General features: G+C 40.2%; 3 protein-coding genes across 3 annotated transcripts in view; 1 reads left to right on the forward strand and 2 right to left on the reverse strand.

The window, feature by feature from the left end:
• The window catches only part of LOC110059236 (uncharacterized), a 41291-nt gene extending 40800 nt beyond the window's left edge, over positions 1–491 (reverse strand). Inside the window, exon 1 of the mRNA XM_089293584.1 lies at positions 472–491. The gene's annotated coding sequence lies outside the window, so the exon portion shown is untranslated. The remainder of the gene's footprint in view (positions 1–471) is intronic.
• Positions 492–5815: 5324 nt separating this feature from the next.
• LOC110059154 (uncharacterized) lies at positions 5816–8149 on the forward strand. Its single transcript, XM_020765843.2, has 3 exons — positions 5816–6009; positions 7004–7082; positions 7811–8149. The coding sequence occupies exons 2-3, from the start codon at positions 7013–7015 to the stop codon at positions 8086–8088; spliced, it is 348 nt and encodes a 115-aa protein (XP_020621502.2). The 5' UTR covers positions 5816–6009; positions 7004–7012; the 3' UTR covers positions 8089–8149.
• A 2434-nt stretch (positions 8150–10583) lies between these two features.
• Positions 10584–18154, reverse strand: LOC110059155 (hydramacin-1-like). The gene is made up of 4 exons (XM_020765844.2): positions 18015–18154; positions 17668–17740; positions 11415–11496; positions 10584–10936 (listed from the first exon to the last, which is right to left on the reverse strand). The coding sequence occupies exons 1-4, from the start codon at positions 18015–18017 to the stop codon at positions 10828–10830; spliced, it is 267 nt and encodes an 88-aa protein (XP_020621503.1). The 5' UTR covers positions 18018–18154; the 3' UTR covers positions 10584–10827.
• Between the last annotated feature and the right edge of the window lie 798 nt (positions 18155–18952).

The raw sequence follows: 18952 nt of genomic DNA on the forward strand, positions 1-18952 counted from the left end.
AGGGACAATGTGGCGAAAAGGAGCTTAAAGAAAAAAAGCCACGCCACGCAAATGTTCCGACCCTCCCCACCACCACTGAAATACACTCAACAAGGCACGAGTCACAACACAAGTCAAAAATTGAACTAAATCAATGCATATCGGAGACATTACATTCCACAGTCATATAAAGGCACGATGTGCTTCTTTACAAAACCTTCAAGGTTAGTCGCTTATAAAAAAAATACGTTTGACGCACTTACTCAGTCACAAATGGCCGACCAAAAGTTTTGTATCCCTAATGAAAACTGCAGTGCGTACTTCCGCTGCAGTGCTTTGTTTATGTTCCACAGAGTTTTCAAATCTGAAAGCTAAGCAATTTCTTGCCATTCACTAATTAAAGCATTCCTAATTAGTAGATTAAACTTCAAGAGTTCGTTCCCACAAGCGACATAAAACACAGACTATACATAAATGGTATCGAACACCTACCTCAGATCTTCATCTCAGCTCGGTAGGCTGAGGAGAAAAGTTAATATAAATTACTGCACGCAAAGAAAAGATCGAGTTTCTCAATCGGCGTAACTTCTGCACAAATAACCTTACCGTCTATTGAAAACGACTGAAAGCGAAACCAAAATTTGAATAACAAATAATCAACTTAGGGGTTTTTCCCTCCTTCCATGAAAGATCAGCCCATCTGGCTCGTAACCTCATAATATTAATCTGGCTTGTGCACGTGATCAATAGTGTACGAGAAAGGAATCGAAAAGTCGCCTGTGTGTTACTTGCTTGATTATTTTCTTTGCGCTTGTTAGTATTTTTAGTAAGTTTTTCGTCTTTGATTATGAATGCAACCTTATTGTCAAATTACCAAAACGCTAAATGATTGATAGACGATCAATCCGTGACACTTTCTCTCTCGTTCTCCTTCCCTCCACCCCTGCTGAGAAGAGGTGCACAGATAGCTTCCTCGCAGGCTACTTTGCGAATATCACAGAAACTCCTACAACAGCTTGTGTACTGTTTTCGTTCAGACTTTTTGTTTTTCACACTTGATTACTTTTAAAGATATATCTTGACAATGAGCAATTCTCAGTCACTGGCGAGTAACGTCATTAACAAAATACACATTAACACCGCTAAAAGTCGAATACACGACATAGCTCCACTTAGATCACCTAACTTGCCTCCTTTCCCCGCGAAATACAGACAGTCACTCTTTGATAACTGAGTACGACCTTCAATAAACTTCAGCGATATTGAGTGGTCGCTTTCGCATTTTCTGGATATGAAATACATATGATTGAGTAACTTGTAGAAAAAATGTATTCAGCAGCAGTATTTTTCATTATTAAGCAAAATTCGAACACTTCATTCCCCACGAGAAACCAGATCTAAAATACAAACAATGCATATGGATTCAAAATGCGTCAACAAAGATTGCGAATCTGCATGTATCGAACACGTACCTCCGACCTTCACATCAGCTGATCAGACAGAAAACTATGATTCAAATGACTCGGTAGTCTATGGAGAAATGTTTACAGCAATTACATTTAAAACATTTGAAGAGTTGGAGTTTCTGAATCGAAGAACTTCTGCGCACCTTACCTCATCGTGTGTTGGGATACAACAGAAAGTGAAACAGAAAGTTGAATAATAAATAATTAAATAGGGGGGTTTCCCTTATTTCATGCATAACTGGACTATTAATGCTAGTTCTGAAACCTAGAAAGGTGGAACGGAGGAACGGTGGAACGCCGGAATACTAGCACCATAGACACAAAATTACTAAAACTCAGAAAGCATAAAAATCCTAAACGTTAAAGCCGGATTAATAAAACCGGGAACACAAAAGTACTAAAACCAGGAACAGATAAGAAACCCTAACGCCGGATTACTTAAACCCGCGACTTAGAATACTTAGAATACTAAAACAGATGCTTCAAGCAAGAGAAATTGTGTACATGTGGTGATGTTTTCCCGCTAAAATGTAATTATGATAATGTATTTACTACAGTCAGGTGTGCTTTCATCCCCAGATGAAAAGATGGGCATCAAAGATGCTCGTCGGAAAATTTGAATTGAACCCTCAAAGGAGAACAGTCTGGGCGTAGCTTGAGTTTTATTTGACCCCTGAAAGATACCACTTGAAACGAAATAGCTCGATTACCAGCTGCTGATCCAGAAAGGAGCCCTCAGGCTAAGAGCGTTTCTTGTATTATTACTTCTTAGAGTGCACTACTTTGACAGCTAAAAACAGTGACGTTTTGTCATCAACACCGTAAGTGAGACCAGAATCCTTCGTTTATACCCTGAGCGAGACGACAGTATCCCCGACTTTTCTTACGAGAGTTCCCCCTCCCCCCTGGGGGGCTTTCATCGAGAGATGGAGGGCTCTTCCACACGGTGAGTTGGCTAGCTGGTTTCTTTTCATTCAAGGTGTACAAAGGAATATAGATCACCAAATTAATCATTGTTTTACCAATCATGTTTGCTAGTTTCAGTCCCACAAGCCAGGAGAAGAAAGGTAAGCAGTTTTTTCGGCTAGCGACTTGACATCCACGAAAAGAGATGGAAGATTTCAGGCTTCAGTCCAGTGCAGGGTTTAATGCTTTTAATTTAAGATCCTGTAAACCTTGGCGTCGGCCGTGGAGATCTCCACTAAACAATCGATAGACCTTGTCGCAGTTTTGGTTCGGCATTTTATTTTGTCTCGTTGGCAAGGGAAACCTCATATAACTCTAATTTGATGCAGTTTTTCTGTGGGAATACACTGTGAAATACTTTCTGTAATTCCGTTGAATTCTGATCATGAAATACTTCAGCTTGGGACCGCTGACCAACGCATTGCCTTTGCGTAAAGTTCAGCTAACTTCAGGAAATCCTGAATTTTTTTGTGTGTCCTGACCTTAGAATTCCAAATGGTTATTTATTTATTCATTCATTCATTCATTCATTCATTCATTCATTCATTCATTCATTCATTTATTCATTTATTTATTTATTTATTTATTGGTTTATTTGTTTGTTTGTTTGTTTGTTTGTTTGTTTTTTGCGTTTCGGGTTTAAGCAATCCGCGGTTAAGATTTTTTATGTGCTCTAGGTTGTACCAATTTTGTGTTCCGGGCTTATGTATTCCGGCATTCCAGCGTTTCGCCGTTCCTGGGCGGTTTCAGTACAAGGCACTATTAATGAGTTCTCGACTTTCGGAGCAGCACGTTGTTTTATGTTTATGCTTAAGTTTATAACTCGACAGAGTTTTTAAGTCTGAGAGCTTAGCAGTTTCTCTGCATTGGATAATCAAAGCATTTTCAATTATTCGGTAAAATGTGCACAATTCATTTCCTTCGAAAAACTAGATCTAAAATATAGATTCAAAATGCGTCAACAGAGAAAATGCATAATTATATAGAATAGCTACCTCAGACCTTCACCTCAGCTGATCAGACAAAAAACTATGATTCAGATGTCTCGGTGGCCTGTGGAGAAAAGATTACAGCAATTACATTTAAAGCATTTGAACAGTTGGAGTTTCTGAATCGAACAACTTCTGCGCAACTTACCTTTCCGTGTGTTGGGACACAACAGAAAGTGAAACAGGAGGTTGAATAACAAATTAAATCGGGAGAGGGGGCTCCCCTCATTTCATGCATGACAGATTAGCGTAATGACCTGGCTCGTGACGTTATGATGGTAAACGAAACTCGATAAAAGCCCAGTTAAAATTCTTTCATAATATTCGGCTAGTTTAATTTAGCTGGCGATAAAAGGACTAAATATTCTGTGTTAGAGACAATTAATTACCCAGGTCTAAAAACTAGGACCGCAGAAGACAAGTCAATTCTTAACTTCAACTATAATACTCCTGCGCAAAAATGACGTTTTTCTCAATTACATTTTTTTTTCTCGAGAAAATTTCTTTTTTACCTTCCGACTCTATGCTTAAGGTACATTTCGTTTTAGTATCAACCAAATGTACTTTACAAATCGCAGACTATAATATTTTGCAAGCAGCGTTCTAGCCTTTGTGTAACTATAAACACTTCTCGAGTGTTTCATATCGAAACTGACCAAGCAAAAGAGAAAACCGAGGAATAAACCCCCTAGCTTGAGCCTGCGATCCAATTGAAAACCATTTCTGGTTAGCGCTCAACTTCAAAAAACACGTGACCTCGATGAGCTCTAAACCTGCGCCCGGGATGTGGTCACCTGATACTGGTCAGCGGATACCTTGTTTGACAGGTGTCAATGAATCTTTTCGGCGATATGGCGGCCATTTTGATTTCTATTGTTTCAAATAGCTATTATGGGATGCCAAAGGGGCAAATCACCAATCGCATTCATGTTGCAATGTCCTTGAATGCCCAACCGACCAGAAACTGTCCATGAAGACAACATGAGATGATACCCAGGACAAGAAGTTCTCAGCGGCGAAGAAGAGCTGAAAGGAGAATAAAATTTACGTGAGAGTAGCAAATATATGTCAGGGTCAAGGCTCATATGTAGCACACGTCCTGTGTACTAAGAGTTTTGTGCGGTGTCGTACAAATGAGATTCTTATATTTCGAAGAAGGCCTTTGTATATGACAAACAAATTGAATCCCTGACCACATGCCACGAACATCATAATTGATATGATAACTAGGTGTGTTTTGAGTCAGGTTATTAATAAAAAGCCGAACAAAGAGAAATGTTTGCTTTTCAAATATAATTTTATTTTTAAAAATCTTCAAATGTATAAAAACTCACGAATAACTGCGCAAAATACGTTGGGTGAGCCTTTCTACGTCAAGCTGCGGGATTTTTTAACGCCATGCAGGGCGAAAGACTGCGGACAACGAGTAGAGTGTTCACGTGTATTTTCCGTCAAACCATCAGATTTTTATAGGATTCATTATTCCACTGCCTTATTCCCATTGTTATTGAGGGTCTTTTCCATTTGTTATCCAAACTTCCGGCATTAATGTCTTTTCGTCTTACGCGCACACAACAATTTGTATCCGCTTGGTTCTAAAGCGGTCAAACCAGGATACCACAGAGCAACTTTGGTCTTTTTTCGTCCTAGTGCTTTTGGCCTTGTTGGAAAGATTGGAAAAGTTTTTTTGCTCAACTTTCTCGAGTGTCCGCATCAGTTATGCAAATAACAGGCGGTCGCTTTTTAGTCCGCTACAGTGTGTTCTATAGCTAGCAAATAAACAGCCTATCACAGTTCGCGTTATAGTGTAAGACCACATCCAATCACAGTGCGCATTATAAGCGTAAGGACACTCTGTCATTCCGTCCTTCCTGTGTCCTGATTGAGTCCATAGAAATATGTCAGATGAATAATGACATGAAAAAAGTTTAATGAAAAACAAATCTTGTGTTGTTCAAATATTCAGTTGTCTCTTCTTCCTTATTAGAGATTTAAATAAATGAATGCAAACAATATAGCATGAAATAAAAGGTTCAATAAAAAGAGCAACCTATTTTTCCCAAATAACATTTAATCACTTTATATCCTTTTTAAGTAGTGCTTGTTTCACATGAAAGAAATATCAAACGAAACGTATAACATGAATTAATATGAACTTAAACAACGTAACTGTTTCTCAGGTTTTTTCCTCTCCGTTAACTTAGGCCCCTATGTATAAAAAGCTGTAAATCCGTTTCCAAAATTGCGGTTTTTAGGGATAATATTTCATAGGCGACTGATTGGCCGTTGCCCTTGTAATCATCTTTGGTTATAATCATGTTTGGTTTTATAATATTCTGATTTGCTTTACAGTTTTCAATTTCATTAAGTTCACAGAAGAGTTTAATTAAAATTTGGTTTTATCATAGACATAACCATAATCTATTCATCTTTCCGGTAGAAAACATGTTGCAGACATATATAACTAGCCGGGTTCCCTACTGATAAAGAGAAACTCTCGCTGGTTGGCCGTATATATCCAGTTTTCTACACACGGACAGATCCTAACCAAAACCTAACTACTCGCAGACTTAAGAGGACCAAAGTGATCGAGGAAGCACTACAGCACGGTGAGTTGCGACACACAGACAAATTCAGTTAGCCTGTTTCTCGATTTACGACATTATCTCTCTAAAATATGGTATCAATTACCTTTTTGTGTGGGAAAGCGTAAAAAAAAACAAAATATAACGATATCTCGACCGAACCGATGAAAATTCAAAACAATCAGTGCGATTAACCTAAACCATGATTCAGAGAGACTATCAGTCGCTGGTTTCGTGTAGTCAAATTTTATAATTATAATAGTGATGGAAACTTTAAAATACTTGTCTAACTTTTAAGCAAGCTAAAGATCAAAGTGGTCTCCAGCCTGCTGACGCTTCTTATTAAACCTTGCAGTGTTGGATAAAGGATTTTTAGAGCTTTAATTGGCTAAGCGGCCATTAAACCACATCAAACAATGACAGCCGAAGAAAAATCGTGTCGCGACAGAATTGATAGGAAAAAGATTAAAGAAACCTTCTAAACAATGCAATATTTTGGGGGTTTTTCCTGTAATTAAAGCAGTTATTCCACTTGCACTTTTTGGATACGAGGTAATTTTAACCATTAGCCCTCGTTCACGATTAGCTTTTCGCATTTGCATTACACACACAAGTCGGCATGCATATGAGGCAATTCTGGGTAGTTCTTTTTCCTCGCATCAATCCACCCTCTTGAATAGAGCTATTCAGCGCTTGGTTTACTATCCATATTCTCCTATCCTATCGAGATTGTATAGTAATAGGCCAGTGTCAATATATATTCAAATTCTCTCATGGCGCTAAGGCTAAGGGGAATGGTTTGTTCGTCATCAGTCTCGATTTGAGTTCTTTTTATTTCAGTCCTCGGTGCCATGGAGTCATGTTCTTTTCACTCGGTTGATTCATGCTCACGCTTTAGAGGCTATGTTATGAGGTAAATTTACCACACCGCAAAAAAATCATGTCATTAATTATTTATTTACAGTCTTAAATCATCTCTTCGCTCAAATTGTTTATTGTTATTAATATTGCCAAACAGGAATTCGTGATGATGTTGGTGCACTTGCTGGTTCTTGTTTTGGCCAGTCTCACTTTTTGCTTCGTACAGAGCAGAAAAGGTTAGTTCTTGTTACTGATAAAAACCTTAGTTAAATGGTCTGACAATACTCGCTCAATTGTCACTGAATTTTACTGCCACAAAAAGTTAATATTCAACGCGCGTTCGAGAAAAGCCATTCCAGTAGAATCAACTATCAAGACTGTCAGGAGCCAGCGAATGGAAATCCAGCTAGAATCAGAAAACTTTATTATAACCTTGTGAATGTTTTCGGCTTCGTGGACGGCGACAATGGTTTTGAAACATGATTAAATTTTCATTGTTTCTAATTGTTTTTGAGTTGTTGTTTTGTTGTCGCTCCAGCGCAATATCACGCAAAGCCTCGCTTTCAAGAGTTGCAATTCCACGCTGAATACCTCGCCCAGGTAACCAATCAGGGTACGAGAATTCTCTGAGCTATGCGATTCTACATCAAATGCGTGACAGCGTGGAGTGGAGATGAACACTGACCAGTAATAACTACTTTTTCACCTGAAAGATGACCGCCATGCCAACTTCGCCCCACAAGTTGTGGAATAAATTTGTAAACAAGTAAAACTCTATGGAACATTGCGATAAATCTACCAAACATTTTTGGACAGTGCAACAAGAAGTTAGCAATATTGTAGACCTGAATCGTGAGGAAATTTCGAGGAAAAATCGGTTAATAATATTTAATATAAGCAAAACAATTATAGTTAGTTCGTAAATCTAGTGCTCTTTGAAGCTGACTGGTAAACTTATTCCTAGGGCTTGTGGAGCCACTCGGGTGTCCAGAATGTTATGCCGAAGGAGAAAATGCTCAGGAGGATTGTGAGAACAACCTTGCCTTTGAGGATTGCAAAACAAATGAGGTTTGTGCGGTGGGCAGCTTCAAGAAAGGTGACGGTTTTGAATTTCATCGTGGATGTGTGGCCAAAACCGAATACCAGCTACACAAAGCTTATTGTAAAGCCAACGAAGGATCTTGTGTAGTAGCAATGTGCAAAAAGCCAAACTGTAGACCTGAGCTTCCTCTTTCTGGATGACTGTGTATGCATTCCTATGTAAAGAGGGAGAAATGGGTACAATAAAAGCTATGTAACTATAGAGAGCGAAGGAATCCGTTCTTGAGCTATTTTGTTCAGTAAATGACAATTTTAAAACCAAGAGATCAAGACCCTCTGTATCCTAGGACCGTTTTGAAATTGCAGCTTCCAGTACACAAATTCTTGAGACCCATGCTAGTCTCAACGAGCTCGATATCAACCAACCCTGAACTAGGCTGGGAAACACAGCGGGCCGTTTCTGGCAAATTTTTATCTGTCAGCTTCTCCCTATTATCGTACTTGACTACCTCGCTGAAAAATTTCTGTCAAAATTTTCCAGCCAGCAGACATAGTAACCGGGTTCACACACACTGAACACACTTGTATGTGGTCTCAGGGCCATATCCGGATATCATCAGTTGGGGTTGTGCCCGGGGGGTTGTGAGAGACGGTGGGGGAATCAAGAAAATCAAACTACCAGAATCGCTTATCAGCCATCTAGCAATGTATTTTCACTCAAAGTTGTGAAAATTTCTGTTGGATTCCTTTTACTCAATTTTGTAAAATAGAGTCTAGTCAGGCTTCTGGATAAACTAAAAACAAGCTTGCCCGTTAATACTGAGAGATATCGACAAAACAGAAGCTTTGTCAGTCGAAGCAATTTTTGCGTTTACAGTGTCGATGGTTACTTCTTAACTATGTACGGGTGTTATTGTTATGACGTATATCATTCTCCAAGGGCTTATTTAAATCTAATGTAACGTCTGTATTGTTCTATGGTCCTGAAACATGGAGACTGACTAAGAAGATCGTGACAAAACTACATACTTTTACAAATAGATGCCGCGCAGAATCCTCCGTATTAACTGGCCCTCTACCAGCAGTAACCATAACCTGTGGGACATTACGGGTCAAGCACCTTTGAAACAGCAGACCATTAACAGGAAACGGTCACGGATAGGCCATACACTTAGACGACCGACGGACTGCATTGCCCGGCAAGCCCCCTGGTGTAATTCGCAGGGTAGCAGAGGGAGAGGGCGACCACGACGGAGAAGGGAAACGCAACTGGCTCGCTCTGATCTTCAACAACTTGTACGGTCATCTTGTCAGTCGAAATCAGGGACACATTTTGAATGGTGGTCTATGAAAGACTATTAACTAGAACAGCAATGTACCCAAATGAAAGAATGCTTCGAAGGTGTCATTTAAATTACTGGAATGACTTGATTTCATAATCCAGTTCTCGTGTCTAGTATTATATTAGAGAAAAATTGTAAATTGTCCTACGGAAGACCAGTTCAAACTCCACTGAAGTTACGGAAGGGGTAGTTTGCAGAACGCCGAACGCCGAACGCCGAACGCCGAATGCACTGTTTGCTTACGGTTAGTTTCACTTATATTTGCTTGCGGTTAGCTTTTATTTGTTGGACTGGGCCATATGCAATATAATGCTGTCCTTAACAAACAAAACTAACCGCAAGCAAACATGAGTGAACTAAACCGCAAGCAAACAGTGCATTTGGCGTTCGGCGTTCGGCGTTCGGCGTTCGGCAAAATACCCCTGTCGCTGAAGTTTGGAGCGACGGCTGATTCATATGGCGACCTTCGTGGTACACAATTGCCGACGTCGAAGTTCTGCATCGAGAATACAGGAAGCTCTAGCAATCTTAAAACAGGGACGTTAACTATGAACTTTTTTGTTCAGATGAAGATTAACTGAACAGCGATTTGAACGAAAAACAGATTTCGAAAATAAAAAAACGTGACAATAAATTCCAAACACGGTAAAAGCCTGCTAAGAAAAATGGACCGAGTATTGCCCAAGATTTTCGCAGTATGAGCCCACTAGACATTGTTTTTTTCAAAAGGTGCGTCGATCATGTTTATCATAATTCGGTAATAAAAAAAAAATGAGGGTCACTAAGCTCGTTTGTTAGTTATAAACACTTAAAGCTTAAATTAAGGGGAGCTGTTAAAAGGTTTTTACTGTTGCTATGGTATTCCTACAATCTCCTCATCGCGAGAACAACATGGTATTCTGAATTTTGCCTATTGTTTACGGTCACGCGTTGTGTATGTGACGTTGACCAATCCGCAAACATTTTCCAAGTTTCATCTAAGGTCATTACCTTGTGCATTTAGTAGATATTTCGTGCTGTTTGCATTTCTTTTTTGCGCTACACCGTGCTGATCGATCGAGACCCAACCTGGTCGAAACAACTGCCCATGGTTGCAATTCTTGACTTCAATTTGGATGCTTACATACATGTTTTCCAGCGCTTGACACTGCTTGCATGTTTTCCCGCGCTCGGCACTGGTTTACTTTTTTGTATGCATGTTTTCCGGCCACTTGGCACCGGTTGCATGCTATGCTTCTAGTTATGATTTGTTCTTGCACCTCTGCAAGTGGTTCTTGTAGCTCTGTGCGCTTATATCTCTCCGACTGAAGTCCCTGAACACTAAAATCGTCTTAAAAATAACAAGTGGAAGGGTTTCTTTTAGAACAAGTTTTCATTTATTACTGAATCGATACATTTTATATAACTCGATTACCACAGCCATAGAAGCAAAGCCGGCTGGAATTCTTTGCACAATTACCAGTTAACACGGAATCTAATTTCTACACCAATGTAAAAAAGTGGATTAAGTCTTTTTTTTTATCTGTAATCAGAGTTAAGCTTCAATATAATGCGAGTCTCCTGTTTGCAAGATCCCGGCCATGTTAGCTGGCCTCAATCAGCAGAATCCCATTCCATAACACCTGCACTGCCAAGCCTTGTCGCTCATCCAGCAGGTACTTGGACACCTCTGACAACTACCCCCAGTGTAACCCAGCTCTTTGCACCTGTGAAATTAAAGTAAAGTACTAGTAAAGCAATATCTAAGGCCGACTCCTTTCTAGTACAGACAAAGGATACTGATACTGCGAGCTTTTGACACTATTTTAGAGCTTTACTATATGTTGAATATGGGGGAAAATACGGTATGTGAAGCAACAAGGCTGCAAAACCAGGTCTTACAATAAAATTAAATAAAGATAAATAAAATACAAAACATTTAAGTCGGCAAGGCTACAAACCTTTGTGGCTTTACTCCACTGATATTTAAAAATAATTTGCTATGGGTCTCATGGAACTTGATGTTTCCATAACAACGAAATTTTGCAAATTTTTGAGCCTAGTCCTCGGGCTCTCTGTCACGCTCCCGGTCGCGTAACAAAGGGAGGGAACAGGACTAAACTGAAAAACTTCCGACTGATGCTGCGACTTGGACAATCTACGAAATTCTTAAACTCAACGTGTGACGAAGAAAGGAATTTATACCGGTCATTGCAGCTCTTCCACAATCTTCCAGTCCCCCACCTACTCCACCGGGAACATCTGCTCCAAGTTTCATAGCAAGTACCTAGAACACAATCAAACGTCATTCTATAAAGACAAAACAATGTTACCCCCATCACAACCTCCTCGAATATAAGCCATTGTATTGGCCCCTCGCCGGTGACGTGCTCCTGGCCCCATAGGGGAGATCCTCGTGTTAAAAAACATGATTAAAGGGGCAGGCATGCACGGAAAATTTAAAGATGCTAAATTTGGCCCTTTCTCAAATCTACACACGTATATTTCACTTGTAGAAGTCTATCGATTTGGACAGTGTTTGGGTTAAAGATTTTCGCCCATATCAATTTTCTTTACTCTCGCAAGTTCTCGCGCGTTTGGAGATGCGCCACACTCCCGTTTTAGGTGCAGGGATCCCAACCAATGCTTACCTAACTTTTAAAGATGCTACTTTTAGCCCTGCCCCAAATCTACACACGTGTATTTCACTTGTAGGAGTCTATCGATTTGCACAGTGCTTGGGTAAGAGACTCTCGCCCCTATCAACTTACTTTTCTCTAGTAAGTTCTCGCGCGTTTAGAGTTGCGCCAAACTCGCGTTTTAGGTGCGGGGATCCCAACCAATGCTTACCTAACTTTTTAAAGATGCTACTTTTAGCCCTCCCCCAGATCTACACAGGTGTATTTCAATTTTGGAAGTCTATCGATTTGCACAGTGCTTGAGTGAGAGATTCCCGCCCATATCATTTTTTTCTATTCTCTAGTAAGCTCTCGCGCGTTTACAGATGCGCCACACTCGTAGTTTTGTTGTCAAGATCTCAAACTATGCTTACTGGACTTTTTAAAGGTGCTAGATTTGGCCCTTTCTCAAATCTACACACGTGAATTTCACTTGTGGTAGTCTGTCGCTTTGGACAATGTTTGGGTTGGAGATTCTCGCCCATTTATATTTTTTTCTCTTGCGTGTTTTCGCGCGTTTACAGATGCGCCACACTCGCGTTTTAGGTGCGGGGATCCCCACCAATGCTTACCTAACTTTTTAGAGATGCTACTTTTAGCCCTGCCCTAAATCTAGACACGTTTGTTTCACTTGTGGAAGTCTATTGATTTGGACAGTTTTTGGGTAAGAGATTCTCGCCACTATTAACTTTCTTTTCTGTAGTAAGTTCTCGCTCGTTTAGATATGCGCCACACTCGCGGTTTTGGTATCGGGATTTTAAACTAATTTTACTGGACTTTTCAAAGATGCTAGATTTGGCCCTTTCTCAAATCTACTTACGTGTATTTCACTTGTGGGAGTCTGTCGCTTTGGACAGTGCCTAGGTTAAAGATTCCCGCCCATTTATATCTTTTTTTCACTCAAGTGTTTTCGCGCGTCTAGCAATGCGGCAAACTCGCGTTTTTGGTGTGGGGATCCCAAACTGTGCTTACGGGGCTCTTTAAAAATACTAGTTTAAGCCCTCCCCCAAATCTACACAAACGTATTTCACTTGTGGAAGTCTATCGATTTGAACAGTGCTTAGGTTGGAGATTCTCGCTCAAATCAACTTTCTTTTCCCTCGTAAGTTCTCGCGCGTTTAGAGATGCGCCACACTCGCGTTTTAGGTGCGGGAATCCCCACCAATGATTACCTAACTTTTTAAAGATGCTACTTTTAGCGCTCTCTCAAATCTACGTACGTCTATTTCACTTGTGGAAGTCTATCAATTTGGACAGTGCCCTCAAAGTAGCCGTGACCGGGCTACGCGCAGCGTGATTTTGCCCAACTTAAGGTCGATTTCCAGGAACTTGGGCGATATTTTTGAGTCCAACGGACTCTAAACTAATTCGAGAAGACTTTGGTTTTCGGTGAAAGGGACAGAGGAAAAATTTTTGAACGCTTGGTTATGAGCAGTCTGGCCGAAATATGGCCCCTCCTTAACTCACTTAGTGACTAAAATGTCGCCGAGACGGGGCTACGCGCGGCGTGATTTTGACCATTTTTAGGTCGATTTCCAGGAATTTGGGCGATATTTCCGAGTACCAGGGACTCTAAACTAATTGGAGAGGACTTTGGTTTTCAGTGAAATGGACAGAGGAGAAATATTTGAACGCTTGGTTACGAGCAGTCTCGCAGAAATATAGCCACTTAGTGACTAGAATGTCGCCGAGACTTGGCTACGCGCAGAGTGATTTTGACCAACTTTGGGCCGATTTCCAGGAACTTGGACGATATTTCCGGGTCCCAGGGACTCTAAACTAATTCGAGAAGACTTTGATTTTTAGTGAAATGGACAAAGTAAAATTTGTTGATCGCTTGGTTATGAGCAGTCTGGCAGAAATATAGTCACTTAGTGACTAGAAAGTCGCCGAAACCGGGCTACGCAAAGAGTGATTTTGACCAACTTTGGGTGGATTTCCAGGAACTTAGGCGATATTTCCGAGTCCCAGGGACTCTAAACTAATTCTAAGACTTTGGTTTTCAGTGAAATGGACAGAGGAAATATTTTTTAACAATTGGTTTTGAGCAATCTGCCCGAAATATAGCCACTTAGTGAATAGAAATTCGCCGAGACCGGGCTACATGCAGCATAATTTTGACCAACTTTGGGTCGATTTCCAGGAACTTGGGGCGATATTTTAGAGTCAGAGGGACTCTAAACTAATTTGAAAAAAACACGCGAGTGAAAAAACGATATAGATGTTCGAGAACCTTTAACCCAGGCATTGTCCAAAGCGACAGACTTCCACAAGTGAGATACACGTATGTAGATTTAAAAAAAGGGTCAAATCTAGCATCTTTAAAAAGTCCAGTAAACATAGTTTAAGATCCCGATACCAAAACCGCGAGTGTGGCGCATCTCTAAACGCACGAGAACTTACTAGCAAAAAGAAAGTCGATATGGGAGAGAATCTCTTACCCAAGCCCTGTCCAAATCAATAGACTTCCACAAATGAAATACACGTGTGTAAATTTGGGGCAGGGGTAAAAGTAGCATCTTTAAAAGGTTACGTAAGCATTAGTTGGGATTCCTGCACCTAAAACGCGAGTGTGGTGCAGAAAAGAAAGATGATATGGGCGAGAATCTCGTACCCAAGCACTGTCCAAATCGATAGACTTCCACAAGTGAAATAAACGTGTGTAGATTTGCGAAAGGGCCAAATCTCGCATCTTCAAAAACTCCAGTAAGCATAGTATGAGGTGCCGACACCGAGATCCCGAGTGTGGCGCATCTCTAAGCGCGCGGAAACACGCGAGAAAAAAAATATAAATAGGCGAGAATCTCCAACCCAAGCACTGTCCAGAACGACTGACTACCAGAAGTAAAATACACCAGTGTAGATTTGAGAAAGGGCTAAATCTAGCATCTTTAATAAGTCCAGTAAACATGAGATCCCGACACCAAAGCCGCGAGTGTGGCGCATCTCTAAACGCGCGAGAACTTACTAAAGAAAAGGAAGTTGATATGCGCCAGACTCTCTTATTCAAGCACTATCCAAATCAATAGACTTCCACAAATGAAATACACGTGTGTAGTTTTGGGGGAGGGCTAAAAGTAGCAACTTTAAAAAGTTAGGAGAGCATTCGTTGGGATTCCCGCACCTAAAACGCGAGTGTGGCGCATCTCTAAACGCGCGAGAACTTACAAGAGAAAAGAAAGTTGATAGGGGTGAGAACCTCTCACCCCATGAGGAGACGTAAGTATCTCTTCCTGGTGTTTTTTTTTTTTTTTTTTTTATGAGAACAGGGCTGTATTCCTTTAAGGCTGTGGGTGCAATTCGTAAAAACACTGAGTTCTTATAAATCGTTTAGAAATTCTTCGTTCCAGTTCAAATTTATGTTGCTGGCACATTGACGGGCACTTTATATGTAGACCGTGATGTAAGATACCTTAAACTATTTTTACTGTTCATGATGCACTGCTACGTTAGTCTGCTTTAGAAATATTGAACTGCTCTTTTTAATTTCAATATGATTAAACGTTCTTGTTATGCGTTCCTGTTAAAAATGATGCAAAGTTGTCAATTTTAGTAATTTCAATTTGAAGAAAAGGTCCTGTTAGCACCTTCTTGTTACTTGATGAAAATTGTGCGAGGTTTGTGTTACCAGGGCGCTTCATGACGCCTCCTGGAATAAGCTATACCTTTCCTGGTTGAATCGTCTTCAGTTTATTGTACGTTAATCAGGTTATTGATTGGAAAAATAATTATACTTTTGAACCTTAGTTCCTCTATTTTCAGGGGATGGGGGGGCGGGGGCTCACTTTTTCCGGAGGTCGTTACTTACGGACTTTTACGATTCGTTGCGTGTACGAGCCATTGGTCAAGTGATTGGCCAAGCCATTGGTAGCCGTGCATGGTCACCTAAAGCACTGACAATCTATCTTAGCTCCATGTACTAAGTTTCTCCTCGCGCTTTTTTTTCCCTCGGCTGTGTAATTGTGCGATATTTTCTACGCAATAACTTCAATTGCCGAGCCCGATAATACTGCATGTGGCTCCCACTGCCAACGACATACTCAGACAAGTATTCCAGATCATCTGGGTTTTTATTCCTCAAGATCTGTTTTAGATTGATTAATCAAACGTTCCTTTACGCCTGGACAAGCATCTCGATGCAAGCTCAGAGTTTATTGTGATGGCTTTCATTGGGTAAACAAGACATTTACATCTGCTCGCCGCGCTCAACATCCATTCTTAGGCACTTTGGTATCTTTAAGTTCAGTTCGTAGATATGTAAACTTCGCTCAGGGGGAGAAGCAGAGGAAGATTTATGTTGTGTAATTCGTTCATCATTGCGGGATGACTTGATTTATTGGCATTCCCCGGTTTTGTCCGCTCACGTTTTTTTCCTGCCCAAGTCTTTCTTCACGTGTGTTTAGACGTGATCCGATATACAATGACCTTGTTTTGTTCCAGATTATTGGCGTGGGTGGAGTCCGCCATCATTTGAAAGCATCGGAAATGACTCGAACGCACTATTTACTTTTAAAGCGCTATTAATATCGTGACTTCATTTGAAAGCTTGTCTCATATTCCATCGGCCCTTTCTGGTTTATTTTTATTATCGACATTTCACTGAAACAGATGATCACGCCTTCCCTGGCCGCAAGACGAAGAACCCTAGTGAGAGTATGTAAGGAATGCTAGGAAAATTTTCCACCATTTCTCTGCGGTACTTACAGTAGAAGCCCCGTGCGTTCCGTCATGGGCAAAGACTTAATCTTTTTCGATAACGACAAAACACAATGCCGATAAATGAAGGAAATCTCAGGATTTATTTGGTCTTGGTCCTCAAATTTTGAGTAGAATCTAGGAGAAAGCTATGTTGTTGTTGTTGTTGTTTTTTTAAGGTTTGCAAAACGAAAAATATGGCAGCCTTTCAATGAACGTTGCATTTCAGTTCAAGTGATTTCAAGCGAACTCTTTTTAAAACGACACTCGCTTTCGAACTGTAACTACGGAAAATCGGGACTGAAAAACTTACATAACGAACGCCCGAACTTCTGCATGTCATGGAGAGAGGTTAATATCCACTGATTTCAATATATTTTTGTATTTCATCACGAGAAGAACTCTCTGATACTGGCAGTTCGAAAATTTGGACACATGGAAAAGAAACTCGCGTCGTACGCCGGTTGTGTGAATAGCCTGTGATTTTCTATCAACTAAATCATCGCATTTATAATTTTGCTTCACGGTCCTTTTCACAGCCGTTGCAAGGAAAAAGAACTTAATATTTTTCCTAGTTTATTCTGCTGCGGTAACTATAACGTAAGAAATTGAATTTGTACCAAAGTGCGAGTTTTCAACTTCCTTAAACTTTCGACGAGCAACTCCGTCAGTGTCACAAAAAGTCTTACAGGTCTTGGATATTTAAGCTATATATAATGAACAGCAATATAAATGCATAAAGTGCTGTTTTAAATTTTTCGTTATCAAATATTTTGTTCTCGGAAATATTAGCTTGTCAAGCTACTCTGAAATTCGAGCTTAAATAAAGTTTATGTATGTAGGTAGGTAGGTAGGTAGGTAGGTAGGTAGGTAGGTAGGTAGGTAGGTAAGTAGGTAGGTAGGTAAGTAGGTAGGTAGGTAGGTAGGTAGGTAGGTAGGTAGGTAGGTAGGTAGGTAGGTAGGTAGGTAGGTAGGTAGGTAGGTATGTATGCTGCCCTTTCCGACGAACACCATTCTAGAAATTCAAGTAATAAACCAGCTTTCGACTTAACTTCAGGGGTTGGAATACAGAATATTTCATTTACCCTCAACCACTGAGATTTGCATCATGGCGGAAACTAGGAACAACACAAGCAAACAGGATCCAACACGAAAAGCCTGGAAAAAAAAAGATCAAATAAGCAAACGGATAATTCTGACTATTTACTACTGACAGCTCGTAGCTTTCATTGGCATTCATCAGCTCTTCAGTTATTGACATAGAATTTTGAGTCCGTCAGTCCATGAAATTATATTGGAGCCAAAGTTGTTTCGCTCGATAGTTGACAGACATGCAAATGAATTCTAAATCATTTCATTTTTCTATCTTACCGTGAGTGACTCGAAGAAATAGAGATCAATGAAATTAGGATTATCAAACAAACTTATGTACCATTATTTCTCGTGAAGCAACAGAACGTTCTATTCGGTTCCAATTTCCAAGTTTCCAAAGGTGGCGCCTCAGACTCGGTTGCAATGGTGTACTTGAGCTGACTGACGATACAGACTTTAGCTTTTATCATTTATACCGTGGCGTCAAGCTTTCGATCTTCTCTGGGAAAACAAGGATGTAAGCCTCGGACCTTGCTCACGGCTAATATCAGTTTCGTACCCCATCGTGACGCAATGTCCTTATGACAGTCCAGAGATCGATAGAGAATTATGATTTAAAATATGCGTCGTTATATTAGCTCAACTTATCTAATACCTTGAATTTCAACAAATCCAGAAGATGTTTTCTCTCCTGGGACGTTCTTTAACTCTTGACTTTGCTTTTAATGTAAAAAAAATGTTGATATTTGAGATTTAGATAAGTCATTAAATCATGACCGTGACGGTGTTTGGATATCTGATCGTAATTAGCATAATCTTTACGATTTCTGCTTCCTTAGTTTTAGTTTCGATTGTTTGAGAAGATATATCAAACACGCAAGAAGTTTGTCAAAAATACTCCGCCACGCGTCGTGTTTTCAACTCTCTTCTCGGTGTATGAAAATGCGGTCAAACACGATCTTTCGTGTTTGATAAATTACTTTTCTTCTACTTTGGTCTAGTGACCCAACCCAACATGAACATGGTTCGAACTCAATGTAGCGATCACTGCCAAACCCAGCTTATCAATAGAGGTTCGAGATCTCTAGATATGATTCGCATGGTTAGAAACATAGCTTCCTTAGCAGCAGTTCAGTAAATCACGGTGACTTTTCTGAAGGCTTCCATTTGAAAACTTATATTACAGCTGGCGAAGTAAAATTGCCAACACTGTTGGACGATGTCGTTACAGTACACATGAGCGGGAATTTGAGGTGACTCAAAGTCTCGCAGTTCTTA

The sequence above is a fragment of the Orbicella faveolata genome, unplaced genomic scaffold, assembly GCF_042242905.1.
Source record: "Orbicella faveolata isolate gen_17 unplaced genomic scaffold, um_ofav_v1 contig_25, whole genome shotgun sequence".
Classification (NCBI taxonomy): Eukaryota; Metazoa; Cnidaria; class Anthozoa; order Scleractinia; family Merulinidae; genus Orbicella; species Orbicella faveolata.

Bases quoted from the DNA above. Each gene is read 5' to 3' on its own strand.
- LOC110059154 (XM_020765843.2), top strand. From the start codon at position 7,013: ATGATGTTGGTGCACTTGCTGGTTCTTGTTTTGGCCAGTCTCACTTTT. The intron at 7,083-7,810 runs GTTAGTTCTTGT...ACTTATTCCTAG, and splicing joins CTTCGTACAGAGCAGAAAAG to GGCTTGTGGAGCCACTCGGG.
- LOC110059155 (XM_020765844.2), bottom strand. The intron at 11,497-17,667 runs GTAAATGAAATA...ATTGTGTTCTAG, and splicing joins GCAAATCTCAGTGGTTGAGG to GTACTTGCTATGAAACTTGG. The intron at 10,937-11,414 runs GTATAAATTCCT...TTAATTTCACAG, and splicing joins TGGAAGAGCTGCAATGACCG to GTGCAAAGAGCTGGGTTACA.